Below are 14,284 nucleotides of genomic sequence, written 5' to 3' on the forward strand. Positions count from 1 at the left end.
CCAACAGGGACTGACCCTGAGGGGCGAGAGAGGTCACCTAAGGTGGCCAGAGCCCTCCCGACTAGCCAGACCTCCTGCCCCCAGGGACCAACCACCAAGTGGCGGGGCGAAGCGGGGCGGTCTCGGTCGCTTCCAGGCCAGCGGACGCTGGGACTAACCAATGGGCGACCGGGGATCCCTCCGAGGCAGCCAATGACCTCGCTGCGCTCGCCCCCGCCCCAGCCACCCTCCCGCCCCCGCCAGCCCTGCGCCGCTGGACCGTTGGTGCCGGGGGATGTGGGGTGTGCACGGCGCCGGCCACGGGAGGGGCGGGGCGGGGCTTGGAGTCCGGTCCCGCTCCCGGCCTCGCCGCGGCCCCGCGCTCCCTGCCCCAGACTCGAGGCCCGCGGCCGGGCTGCGGCGCCGCGGCAGAGGTGGACCGTGGGCGCGCGCAGTGGGCGTGGCCGGAGGGCGTGGCCCGGAGGGAGGCGGGGCCTGGGCGCCGTCTCTGTGACAGCCGGGCTGCGGCGGCGGAGGCGGCGGGCTGGCCGTGCGCTCGCGTGGGGCGCAGGCTCGGCAGCGGCGGCTCAGCCTGCGGCGCGGCGGCTCTTGTGGAGCGGCCGCGGCTGGCACCCCAGCTGCAGCGGGGGCGGCGCGCTCCGCGGAGCCGGCGGGGACCGGGAACAGGTGATCCCCGCGGGAACCCGGCGCCCTCCCGAGTTGGCGGGGCGGGAGCCCCCACTCCCGGGCGCCGCTGCGGCCGCCGGACGGCGCCGGGCTCCGGACCTGGGCCCGGGCAGCCCCCGCCCGGCGGGCTCCGAAGTGTCGCCCCCCGCGCCCGGCGCCGTCCGCGGAGGGCAAAGTTGTGGCCGCGCGCCGAGAGCCGCGCCGCGCGCTGTCGCCACCTGGCTGGTCGGCGCTCGGGGCGCCGCTGACCCGCCGGCCTCGCCCCCGGGGCGAGCTCTCGGGAAACTGCTTCTGAGGCTGAAACTTCGGGCCGAGGGGCTCGGCGTGGGGACCAGGCCTGCGGGCGCCTGTGCGTCGACAGCGGGCACCGCGGACGGCATGTGACGGCCCCGGCGGCGGCCGCAGCGCGGGAAGGCGCGGGCCCGTGGGCTCCGGTCGCGGCGCGGGGGGCTGCGCGGCGCGAGGGGGCGGCGGCGGGCGGCGGCCCTCGCGGGCCCGGGCCCTGGGCCGTGCTGCCCGGCTCGCCCGGGCCCCGCCGAGGCCGCGGCGCCCCCGCCCCGGCGCGGGAAGACTCGCTCCAAACTCCCCGAACTTCCTTCGGAGGCGGCCCCGGCCGGAGACACGCGGGGCCCCCGCCCGGCGGCGCCCCTCGACGACCGCCCCGGCCGCCAAGTGCCGGGACTCGGAGCTCCGGGGCCGGCGGGAGCGGACGGTCGCCAGCCCCGCGCCCGGCCACGATGCTCGGGAGGAAAGTGCCCGGCTTCGCGCCGGCCTCGCCGTGGGGGCTGCGGCTGCCGCAGAAGTTCCTGTTCCTGCTCTTCCTCTCGGGCCTCTTCACGCTGTGCTTCGGGGCCCTCTTCCTGCTGCCCCACTCCTCTCGCTTCAAGCGCTTCTTCCTGGCCCCCCGGCCCCGGCAGCCGGGCCTGGAGGCGGTGCCCGAAGTCCCGGGGCTCCCCCTGGCCGGAGCGCGGGAGTCACCCCCGAACCCGGCCCCCGCCGCGCCGGCCCCGCGGGAGGAGGACCCCAGCAGCCTCGCCAGCCCCCGGCGGAGGAAGGGGTGGCCGCGGCGGACCCAGCCCACCCGGCCGCGGGAGGAGGCCACGGCGCCCCGCAGCGGAGGCGGCGGCCGCGGGGAGGGCCCCCAGGAGGGGAGCCCCCCGTTCAGCTTTGACTTCCACGCGTTCCGGAGCCGCCTGCGCCACCCGGTCCTGGGGACCCGGACCCGCGGCAGCGAGGAGCCCCAGAGCCTGGTCCAAACCCAGCGGGAGAAAATCAAGGAGGTAAGGACTCTCCTCCGCCCAAAAGGAGAAGACCCTCCTGGGCTTCCATCCACTTCCCGGCCCGCCGTCACGCCCGGTCCCTGGTCGGCTCTGGACTCGCCTGGCGCCCCCTGCACCCTCCTCTCTCCTCCCAAACTGCCCGCCTCGGGTCCCCTCAGTGATCCCCACCCCTGGCCAGTGGCAGCTGAACCTCTGGACCGCCCCCCCCTTCCTCCCCCCCCTCCCCCCCCCCCCAGGCTCCAGTCGTTCCAGCCCAGGCCCCAGCCCAGGTGGGCTCCCTCCTGCCTGTGGAGTTGCTGGTAGAGTTTTGTGCGGTTTCCGGTCAGGTTCTTTCATGGACATCCTATCTTCCTGCAGGAGTCAAGGGCCCTGTTCTTTCTCACTGGAAATCCCGACTTCCCCCAAACGCCTGTAGGATCTGCTACCTGGAAACCCAGGGTTTGGGGGGGCATTTGGTGCCCTGCAAATCTTTTGCAATCCGGTCAGTAACCTACAAACCAGAGTGTGTTGTGCATTCTTGCTAACTGCTGCTGCTGTTGAGCCTTGGAACAGTTGCACATCATGGTATGTGATGCAGGAAGAAATGATCAGTAAGACCGTAGGAATGTTACAGACGCTCCAGGATTGTTGGCTTAATGAAGCCGTTCTTGGACTTGTTCCCTTATAGGGATTGTACTAGGGGAGTGGTTGAGAAGGATCACTTTGATCCGAATCTTAGTCTTAGTTTAAGAAGCCACAAGCAAACGCAGCCTCACCAGGGCTTGAAGACCGTTGCCAAGCTGCCACTGGTACCTAAATAGTCTGCTCTGCCACTGTTAGAGCTGCCGGTGGGAGGTTTTTGCCCAGCAATGCATAGGGGGCTGCGGTGACACCCCAGGCCACCAGGGGGCCTTGGGCAAGCGGTGGGCCAGGGTCTTCTCCCTAGAAAGGAGAGGATACCGCCCCCCTGCCCGCGCTCTGCTGTGATTTCCAGGGGGAGCAGGCAGCGAGGCCAGGACCTGCGGTGCTGAGACCTACTCAGCCAGTGGAGAGACTAGTTGTCCCCCTCTCCTTGTCCAGACTATCCTCCCCAACGCCCACCTTTCCCCCAACTCCTTCCGTCTGCTGCTACTCAGCTCTTCCGCTCTAAGCCCTGTTTGGAGACTGTCTTCATTAGTATTCGCAGGACATTTTGTGACATCAAGATAGAAAGCCACAAAGATGAGTCCTTGTTGTGGGTGTGTGTGTGTGTGTGTACTCTCACCTTCCAAATTCTTGTTGAAATCTCAAAGGTGTATTATAGGCTGGGACTTGCAGTAGTTAAGGAGGGGGTGAAGAAACTTGTCGAATACTCACCTGGACCACACGCAGCCCCCTTTCTCAAAGCTGCCTCTGAGTTTCTGCCCTTTCAGACCTCCCCAAGAGGGCAGTAACCCCCAGGGAAATGACATATAAGCTGCATGGATGCAGTTTTTCATGGGGTGTCCAGAGCTGCCAGAGATTTTCAAAGGATTAACTATTAACTACCGTCCTCTTCAGAAGAGGTGCTTTCTGCATTTGTGTCTGGATGTGTGACCCATTTCTGAGAGCCTGGGGTTGGGAGTCACGGTGGCCTGGCTAGTGAGGACTTGGTTTGGCCCCTCTATACAATGACAGCCTCCCTCGCGGGCAGAGGCTGTGGGCGTGACTTGCAGCAGCAGCTGGGGATGGTTGGGAGTTGGGAGGTGCAGGGACTATGCTTCGCAGGTGGGTGTAAAATAACATGATGGGTGGAGGTCCATGTTGGGTGCCACATGTCTGGATCTTTCTATGTGGCATCTCTGTGTGCCCCAGTAGTAGCTGGAGGCCTACTTGCATTTGCCTGAAGTTGATGTTCAGTGAGCCCTCTCTTACTGTCTTGAAGACCTTAAGCTCCTCAGAATGGAGGGGCCTGGACTATATACACTATTATGTTTGGAAGCCTATTGCCTCTTCAGACTTCCTGAGTTTGGACTCTCCCCGGGCCCCCACCCTTCCAAACAGCCTGAATAATGTGGGGCTGAGTTTTTGGTTTAGCTCTTAACCCAGAGTGACCTTGTTCCCTGGTGTCCTGCCTGATGGGAATGCATATGACTATTGCTGGAGAATGTCTTTATTTCCTCCTCATTTAAAGTTCTATCTGTGCCATGCCCAGGGGTGGATCATTTCAGAAAGGTGCCTGTTTTCATAAAAGGTACTGTGGATTTTCTCTCTGGCTAGTTTATTTCCAGACATGGATTGATTAGACCCCAGGAGCAGAGGGGGAGCTAGCATCAGATAAAAAGGGCTCTGTTCTTATGAGGTTTTTTTTTTAAGTGAAAGTAAACATCGAGAGAGTCAGAGAGGGTGATAAATGAGAGTAAACGAAGACTGGACACTGGGCTCTAGATCGACGAACTGTATTTATAAACATTCTGGTTTGAAAGATGGACATGGGTGCAAGGTCTGTGCTGATAAGTTGGGTTGGAGCTGCATGCTCTGGTCCATGCATCAGGAAACAATCTGTCACGCAAACCAACTATTTCTCCTCACCTTGCGATTTTGGGACCTTAGAGGAGGCAATGTGCTGTAAAGGGGAGACCCAGAGAACGTGGGGTTTGACAGTGTAGCTCAGCTGTCAGCTGTCTGACTCTGGGCAAGTCACTTCAGCTCCTTCCTGGACCTTATTTTTCCTTCTGTGAAATGGGGTGAGGGAGGGGACAATAGGCTGGCCACATACACTCTTGTTTCCAGACCTAGCCTCTAAGTAGACTGCCAGTCTTCTCTCTTAGCAGATGGGCTTTCCCCAGCTCAATATTCAACATGTCTTAGTTCCATGAAGTCAGGGACAGAAGAGTGTTGCTGTTGATGGTGGCAGTGTTTATGTTGTATCCCTAACACCTAGCTGAGAGTAGATATTTATAGATTTGATTAAGTTAATTATTCCTGTCACCCATAACTTGAGGTTAAAGGTGAGATCGAACAGTGACAGATCTTCAGCTTGGGATCATGAAGAGTAAAGGGTTGGCAAAAATGTAAAACGGCTTGCTAGCTGTCTTTTCTTTCAGATCTGATGATAATCTAGGAAATTATTGTTAAAATTAGTATAGAGACCTCAGCTATAGGTGGGTTTCTGATGAATTTAAGTTCAACAGACTCTTCTTCTCACTCATGACAAGAATTGGGGTTATATAGCTTGTCAGGGTTACATCCCAATGAAGGGATTCAAACTCTCTTGGCCCCTATTAATGAGGATTGGTTGCTGATCTGGGGAGCCTCAGTTGTCCCTTCTAGTAAAGGGGGCTTTTGTTAAAGGGAATTGAGCAGCCTGGACAGTGAGTATTGGAGTGGGGCTGCCCTTAGCCCTATGAAGAATATGGATTAAATTTCAGCCTCGTTCCCATCCCCTCTACCCTTACACACCACTGTATGTGGCAGTCCCACTAAGAATCCAACCTGTGTTCATGCCCTAGCCACACTATCACCCCAACCTAAGAGGAAAATCCCTATTTATCACTGTGCCTCAGTTTTCATGGTAAAATGAACAGACTGGCATTTAGAGGATTCTTATCTCTCCATCACTCCCACCTGTTTACTGTTTTGTTTATGGATCTGCCCACACACCTGGAGTAGGGTATGGTACCTAGTTGGCTCAGATACTTGAATAAGTGGCTACAGCAAAAATCTATAAACTAGCAGTTAAAGTTACTGGTGGCAGAGGCTGGCCCTTCTTCCTAAGGTTCTTGATTCTGAGACTCAGAGTAGGGGGCCACAGCCAGATTTGGGGGCTTCTAAAAGACTCAAGAGATCTTATAGAAGTGCAGTAATTTTCCAAGTCCAAGTTTAACTCGAAGGGAGTGGGGAGGGGGCAGCCATGAGTGAAATCTTTCATGCCAGGGTAGCAGGCATCTGCAGGATGCCTGAGTCTCCCTGGAATGCCTGCAACTTGGCAGGGAGCGCCCGGGCTCTTGCCGTCCGTGCCTGCTGCGTTCAGCCTCCAGGATATTGCTGGTTATGATATGTGGCTATGTCTGAGTAAGTCATCTTGGCAAATGATCTTTGCTCCCCATTAATGGGCTGGTTCGTTAGTCATGTGTGGTTTCTCTGTATGTCTGATTTATCACCGCCAGTGTCAGGGACAGGTAGGAAAATTAAAAGGCTTTGTGTTCTTTGTAGCATGTGAATCTGAGCCTGTGAGATGTTAAGATAATTAATACTAGGAACGCCTCAGATTTAAATAGCTTTCCTTTGAAGAGCTCTGTTTAAAGTGCAGATCCATCGAATGCTGGATGGATCCCTCCCCTGTCCTTCAGTTTCACTCTTGTTCTGCTCTGTGATACAGTTAATATAGATAGGAAGAGTGGCCTATAATAACTGGAAAGGTCCCTTGGGAGACCCTTGCATCCTAAGCTCATTCACAGACCTCATCCTTCCTCCTTAGAGCTGAGTACTGCAAGGAAAGCTTAGAACTCGTCCCTGCCAGGTGAACAACTTAACACCTGCAGGTTGGGTGGATCTCTTTCATTTTGAGTTGCACCATCCCTTGGGGGAATTAAAAGCAGACATTCCAGGAGCAATTGCTTCTTGGGCCTCAGATCCCTAACTTTCCTTAGTGTTTGGTTTAGAAACAAGTAATACAATGACTGTTAAAAGTCAGCTGTTTATTTCACATTGTAGTTAGCAGGGGGGTAATAATATAGATCCTCCTGCAGTTTTCAGAGTGACTGATTTACATCCAAACTCAAGAAATGCCTTTTCTCTAGCTTTCCCTGAAGACTGATCCATTACTCCACCAAAAATAAATATTGTGATAGGTATCAGGCATACTTTGCTCAAAGGGACTTACATCTTTTCTCTTATTGAAAAAAAATAAATAAATCAGGCATGCAGATTGGAAGGCCCTGTGTAGGGAAGCTGTTTGGTAATCTAGGTGGGCACCCAGCCTTGAGGTAGTGCCTCTGGCTGGGGGAAGGTGCCTGCCTCTGCATCCTAAGTTGAGTCTGTGTTAAGGGAGGAGGTGGGAGCTTTAGGAAATTCTCTCCCTACCTTGCTTTCATAGGTCAGATCAGGAAAGCCTTAGCAAGGAAATGATGGACAGGATTCAGGAGAGTAGTTGCCTCAGGTGAATTCATGGGCATTTATTACATTTCTTTAAAAGAAGGGCCATGCACAGGGCTGGGATGAATGTCATAAACCAAGGATTATTATTCCAGTCCTGTACACCTGCAGTCCAAAAAAAACAAACAAACAAAAAAACCCACAAAAAACAGGCTCATCAAACAGTAAGCCCTGGCTCTTGATTTCCCATTACCCTGGGGCCAAGGCCTTATGCACAAGTGTTTGCATAATTTGGGGAAATTTCAGCTTTCTTAGTTCTGTATTTTCATGGCAGGTGATGGTAGGAAACAAACTGGAGACTCCTCAAAGACTCAAAATTCACCCTCACTCAGCTCTGGGGACTAGTTAATAGGTGAGGCAGCATACATGGTTCTCTCTCTCTCTCTCTCTCTCTCTCTCTCTAATCCTCAGCCAAGGATATTTTTCCATTAATTTTTAGAGAGAGTAGAAGAGAGAGAGAAGACAGAGAGAAATAATGATGTGAGAGAAACACATCAATTGGTTGCCTCTTGCAAGGGCCTTGACCAGGGCCCAGGCCGGGGAAGGAGCCTGCAACTGAGGCACGCACCCTTGACAGGAATCAAACCCGGGACCCTTTGGTCCACAGGCCAGCACTCTATCCACTGAGCCAAACCGGCTAGGGCTATACTTGGTCCTTTTAAATGCAGAGATCATTGTAAGCTACACTTGCTTTTTGGTGTCTCCATTCCTGGAGAACAGAAGCTATAGAGATCACATGGCCTTAGTGTGATGGCCCAGTTGAAGATGTTTCTTCCCCTGAGAAAGCTGTTTTTGAAGATTTGGGTTGAGAGCTCTGCAAACTCAGCAGCAGAACAGCTAGACTACAAGGGGTCTGAGTATATCTCTTAACTCTGAATTTTCATTAATTAAAGACCAGGCAGTTGTCCATCTGTGTTAGCCCAGCACTGTTAGTGGTCACTTTTACCAAGGAAACTTTGATATATGATTAGTGTCCTCCTTAATAGATAAGCAATATTTATGCTCTTATCTGGAATGTTCTGGGAGTCAGCTGCTCCACAGGTGAAACTTATAGGCAAACAGTTTTCACTCCATAGCAACCATTTTCGCTGACTGAAGAAGAGATTTTACTCCTCTCCTTCCATCTCTACCATGACATGGTGGTCACATAAAATCCACTGTGCAATACAGCAATGTTCTATAGGGCCTGATGAGGTGCGTAGGTAAGACTGTTAGCCTCTCAGTGCCTGTCCCTTGTGTTCTCGTCTTTTTTTTTTTTTTTTTTTTTACAACAATCCTGTGATACAGGTACCATCTATTTATTTAAGTATAATTTACATATAGCAAACTGCACAGGTCCTAAATAAACAGTTTGGTAAGTTTTAACAAATACAGAAAGCCATATAAACTACTCCCCTGTCAAGATATGGAGCATTTCCACCACCTCAGAAAGTCCCCTCTACTCCCTCCCAGTCAGTCCCCTATCATCCACCCCCAACCACTGTTTTGATTTGTCACCAGAGATTAGTTTCACCTGTTCTAGAACTCCAACTAAATGGAATAGCATAATATATACCTTTTTGCACAAGGCTTCTCTCATGCATGTGATCAGTACTTCATTCCTTTTTATTGTGGAGATGTATTCTGTTGTATAAATATACCACAATTTGTTCATCTGTTGACCTGTTGTTAGACTTCTTGGTTGTTTCCAGTGTTTGGCTATTATGAATAAGCTGCTATGAACATTGTATGTACAAGTCTTTGTGTAGGCATGTTTTCCTTTCTTTTGTGTAGTTATGTATTTTTAACTTTAAAAGAAACTGGGACACTTTCCCCAAGTAGTTAGACCATTTTATACTCCCACCAACAATGTGTGTATGAGGGTTTTGTGTCTTCAGTAACACTAAGTATTGTCCACCTTTTTAAGTTTAGCTATTCTGTGTGTTGTGTACTGATATTTCATGGTGGTTTAAATTTTTGTTTCCCTGTTAATTATTGATAGTGAACATCTTTTCATGTGTTTTATTTGCCATTTCTGTATCTTCCTTTTATGTGCCTATTAAAATATATTGCCCTTTTTTGTTAAAAAAAGCTCTGTTTGCCATCTTACTGAATTCTAGAAATTCTTTACATATTTAGATGTAAGTTCTTTGTCAGATATATATGTATTTGCTCTCCTTCTATGGTTTATCTTTCCATTTTCTTAATGGTGTCACTCAGAGAGCAGAAGTTTTAAATTTTAATGAAGTCCAATGTATCAATATTTTTTATGGTGATTGTTTCTGTGTGTACTTAAAAAAATATCTTTCCCTACCCTAAGGTCATGAAGATTGTCTCTTTTTAATTCTACAAGCTTGATCATATTAGTTTTTACAGTTAGGTCTCTCATCTACTTCAAATTAATTTTTCTGTATGGTGTGAGGTAGGGGTTGCAGTTCATTATTTTCCACTTAGATGGCCCAGTTGCTTAGTACTTGTTCATCTCTTCCCCATTGAATTGCTTTGATGTCCTGTTAGATTAATTGACCATATATACATGTAGTACTGTTTTAGGACTCGTCTGTTCTATTGATTTATCTTAATGCCAATTCATACTATTTTCATGCTGGAGCTTTAGTAAGTGTTAAGAACTTAAGGTCATCTGATTACTCCATCTTTGAACTTATTTTTCAAAATAGATTTGGCTATTACATAGGTCCTTTACATTTCTGCATATATTTGAGAACAAGCTAATCAGTTTCTGTGAAAATTCCTGTTAGGACTTTGGATTTTCCTTGAATTTATAAATCAACTTGGGGAGAATTGATATCTTAACAGTATTGGGTCCATGAATGTGGTATCTCTGTTAATTTAGATTTTCTTTAATTTCTCTGAACATGTTTTGTAGTTTTTAATGTAGAGGGCTTGGATATCTTTTATTAGCCATATCTCTAAGTATTTTATATTTTTTATGCTGTTGTAAATGGTATTCTTTAAATTTTTATTTTTCAATTGTTTGTTGTTAGTATGTAGAAATACAATAGATTGTTTTGTACATTGACTTTTCATCATGTGACCTTATTGAATTCATTTATTAATTTTTAAATATTTTTAGGATCTTTTATGCATATACTCATATTGTCTGCGAGTCAAGACAGTTTACCTTTTCCTTTCCAATGGCTATGCCTTTCATTTATTTTTCTTGCTTCATTGCACTGACTAGGCTGTCCAGTTCAATGTTAAATAGATGTGAGATAGAATAGAGAGTCCAGAAATTAGCCCGAACCAATATGCTCAATTAATTTTTGACAAAGGAGGCATGAACATACAATGGAGCCAAGATAGTCTCTTCAATAAATAGTGTTGGGAAAATTGGATAGATATATGCAAGAAAATGAAACTAGACCACCAACTTACACCATACACAAGAATAAACTCAAAATGGATAAAGGACTTAAATGTACGACAGGAAACCATAAAAAGTCTAGAAGAATACAAAGGCAACAAAATCTCAGACTTATGCCAAAACAATTTCTTCACTGATACAGCTCCTAGGGCAGTTGAAACTAAAGAGAAACTGAACAAATGGGACTACATCAAAATAAAAAGCTTCTGCACAGCAAAAGAAACCATCAACAAAACAACAAGAAAACCCACCTCTTGGGAAAACATATTTGCCAACGTCATATCTGATAAGGGCTTAATCTCCAAAATTTATAGGGAACTCATACAACTTAACAAAAAGAAGATAAACAATCCAATCAAAAAATGGGCAAAGGATCTAAATAGACACCTTTCAAAAGAGGACATTCAGAAAGCCAAGAGGCATATGAAAACATGCTCAAAGTCACTAATCATCCGAGAGATGCAAATCAAAACAACAATGAGGTACCATCTCACACCTGTCAGAATGGCCATCATCAACAAATCAACAAACGACAAGTGCTGGAGAGGATGTGGAGAAAAAGGAACACTTGTGCACTGCTGGTGGGAATGCAGACTGGTGCAGCCACTATGGAAGGCAGTATGGAGGTTCCTCAAAAAATTGGAAATGGAACTCCCATTTGACCCTGTGATCCCACTACTAGGAATATATCCCAAGAAACCAGAAACACCAATCAGAAAGGATATATGTAACCAGATGTTCATAGCAGCACAATTCACCATAGCTAAGATCTGGAAACAGCCTAAGTGCCCATCAGTAGATGAATGGATTAGAAAACTGTGGTACATCTACATGATGGAATACTATGCTGCTGTTAAAAAGAAGGAACTCCTACCATTTGCAACATCATGGATGGAACTGGAGAGCATAATGCTAAGTGAAACAAGCCAGTCAATGAAGGAAAAATACCACATGATCTCACTCATTCATGGATAATAAAGACCATTACAAACTTTTGAACAATAATAGATACAGAGGCAGAGCTGCCTCAAACTGATTGTCAAACTGCAGTGGGAAGGCCAGAGAGAGTTGGGGGGCAGGAGGGAGGGGAGTAAGAGATCAACCGAAGGACTTGTATGCATGCATATAAGCATAACTAATGGACATAAGACACTGGGGGGTAAGGGAAGGTAGGGGTTTGTCAAGGGCGGGGGGGGGGGGGGGGGAAAAAGGACACTTATGTAATACCCTTTGTAATACTTTAAGCGAAAAAAAATAAAAATAAAAAAAAAAAAATAGATGTGAGAATTGACATCTTTGCCTTGTTCTTGATAGCAAGGGAAAAATGTCTTTCATCACTAAGTATGATGTTAGGTACAGGTTTTGATAGATGCCTTTTATCAGATTGAGGAAGCCCCCTTCTATTCCTAGTTTGCTGTGAGTTTTTATCAGGAATAGGATTGAATTTTTTCAAATGCTTTTTTCCCTGTATTTATGGAGATGATCATCAAATAATTTTCTTCTTTAATTCTGTTATTATTGTGATCATAATGATTTTAACAGAATGTTAAGCCCAACATGCATTTGATTTTCTAGTATTTGATATTTTTGCTGGATATAGAATTTTAAGTTGACCTTTTTCTTTTTTTTAACGTAAAAGACCCATTGATTTGTAACTTGCATTGTTTCTGATGAGAGGTTAGGATATATTCCCTTGTGTGTAATCTTTCCCCCTTTCTTTCCGTGCTGTTAAGATTTTCTCTTTATCTTTATTCTTCAATAATTTGACTATGTTGTGCTTAAGTGTGGATATCATTGTTTATCCTTCTTGGGGTTTGTTGAGTTTCTTTGGGTAAGATTTTTTTCATCAAGTTTGGAAACATTTTGTCCATATTTCTTTTTTTTCCCATAAAGAAAAAATTGCATGATTTTTATTAATATATTCAATTTTCTCACTGTTACTAACAGAACAAACCCAAAGTTTTTAGTATAACAATTATGTCCTTCCATCATTGATTGGGGTTTCTGTTTCATCTATCTATCTATATATATATCCTATATAATAAAAGCCTAATATGCTAAGTGTCTGGCTGTCGGGTTGGCTGACAAAAAGCTTGAAGTTGTCCCAGAGGTTCAACCAATCAAAGCATAATATGCTAATGATATGCTAAGGCCGCTCAACTGCTGTTATGACGTGCACTGACCACCAGGGGGCAGATGCTCCAACCAGTAGGTTAGCTTGCTGCTGGGATCCAGCCAATTGGGATTGAGCAAGACAGGCTGGACACACCCTGGAGCCCTTCCATGGTCCTTCCCCGGCTGGCCAACCTCCCGCGTCCCTCCCTAGCCCCGATTGTGCACCGGTGGGGTCCCTTGGCCTGGCCTGCACATCTTGTAATCTGGGACCCCTCGGGGGATGTCGGAGAGTCAGTTTTGGCCTGATCCCACAGGCCAGGTCAAGGGACCCCACTGGTGCACAAATTCGTGCACCGGGCCTCTAGAGAGAGAGAGAGAGAGAGAGAGAGAGAGAGAGAGTGTGTGTGTGTGTATTTAATCTTTATTGTTGAGGTTATTACAGATGTCACTCTTTTTTCTCCCCATTGCCCCGATTCTGGCTCCATCCCGGGCCTTCCTCACCCTATGGTCTGTGTCCATAGGTAATGTATATATTCATATAAGATCTTCGTTTAATCTCTTCCTGCCCTCCAACCCCCTTCCCTCTGAGAATCATCAGTCTGTTCCATTTCCATGCCTCTGATTCTATTTTATTCACCAGTTTATTCTGTTCATTAGATTTCGTAGTCATTTATTTTGATTTTTATATTCAATTGTTGATAGGTATGTATTTGTTGCTATTTTGTTGTTTATATATATTTTTTTAAAGTCTTTTTTTTTTTTAAATATATTTTATTGATTTTTTTTTTTTACAGAGAGGAAGGGAGAGAGATTGAGAGTTAGAAACATCGATGAGAGAGACATCGATCAGCTGCCTCCTGCACATCTCCTACTGGGGATGTGCCCACAACCCAGGTACATGCCCTTGACCGGAATCGAACCTGGGACCTTTCAGTCCGCAGGCCAACGCTCTATCCACTGAGCCAAACCGGTTTTGGCTGTTGTTTATATTTTTGATCTTTCTATTCTTCATCCTCTTCTTACAGAATATTCTTCAACATTTCATATAATACTGGTTTGGTGGTGATGAACTCCTTTACCTTTTTCTTGTCTGTGAAGCTCTTTATCTGACTTTCAATTCTAAATGATAGCTTTGCTGGGTAGAGTAATCTTGGTTTTTGGTCCTTGCTATTCATCATTTTGACTATTTCTTGTCACTCCCTTCTGGCCTGCATAGTTTTTGTTGAGAAATCAGCTGACAGTCGTATGGGCATTCCCTTGCTTTTCTCTTGCTGCTTTTAAGATTCTCTCTTTGTCTTTACCCCTTGGCATTTTAATTATGATTTGTCTTGGGGTGGTCCTCTCTGGTTTCCTCTTGTTTGGGACTCTCTGTGCTTCCTGGACTTGTACTAGTAAGTCTATTTCTTTCACCAGGTAGGGGAAGTTTTCTGTCATTATTTCTTCAAATAGGTTTTCAATATCCTACTCTCTCTCTTCTTCTGGCACCCCCATAATGTGAATGTTGGTATGCTTGAAGTTGTCCCAGAGGCTCCTTACATTATCTTCATATTTTTGGATTCTTATTTCTTTTGCTCTTCTGGTTGGGTTTTTGTTTGCCTCCTCATATTTCAAATTGTTGATTTGATTCTCAAAAATCTCTACTCTACTATTGAATCCCTGTATATTATTCTTTATTTCAGTCAGTGTATGCTTAATTTCTGACTGGTTCTTTTCCATTTTTTTGGAGGTTTTTAGAAGATTCTTGAATAACCTTAATAACCGTGGT

The 14,284-nt window shown here is 47.4% G+C and overlaps 1 protein-coding gene across 1 annotated transcript in view; it reads left to right on the top strand.

The window, feature by feature from the left end:
- Positions 1-1,195: 1,195 nt before the first annotated feature.
- The window catches only part of MAN1C1 (mannosidase alpha class 1C member 1), a 128,706-nt gene continuing 115,617 nt past the window's right edge, over positions 1,196-14,284 (top strand). Inside the window, exon 1 of the mRNA XM_070404397.1 lies at positions 1,196-1,946. Coding sequence (XP_070260498.1) covers positions 1,404-1,946 — 543 coding nt within the window. The 5' untranslated portion in view covers positions 1,196-1,403. The remainder of the gene's footprint in view (positions 1,947-14,284) is intronic.

Source organism: Myotis yumanensis, unplaced genomic scaffold, assembly GCF_028538775.1.
Source record: "Myotis yumanensis isolate MYYU_CA2020_CCGP unplaced genomic scaffold, mMyoYum1.0.hap1 SCAF_2, whole genome shotgun sequence".
Classification (NCBI taxonomy): domain Eukaryota; kingdom Metazoa; phylum Chordata; class Mammalia; order Chiroptera; family Vespertilionidae; genus Myotis; species Myotis yumanensis.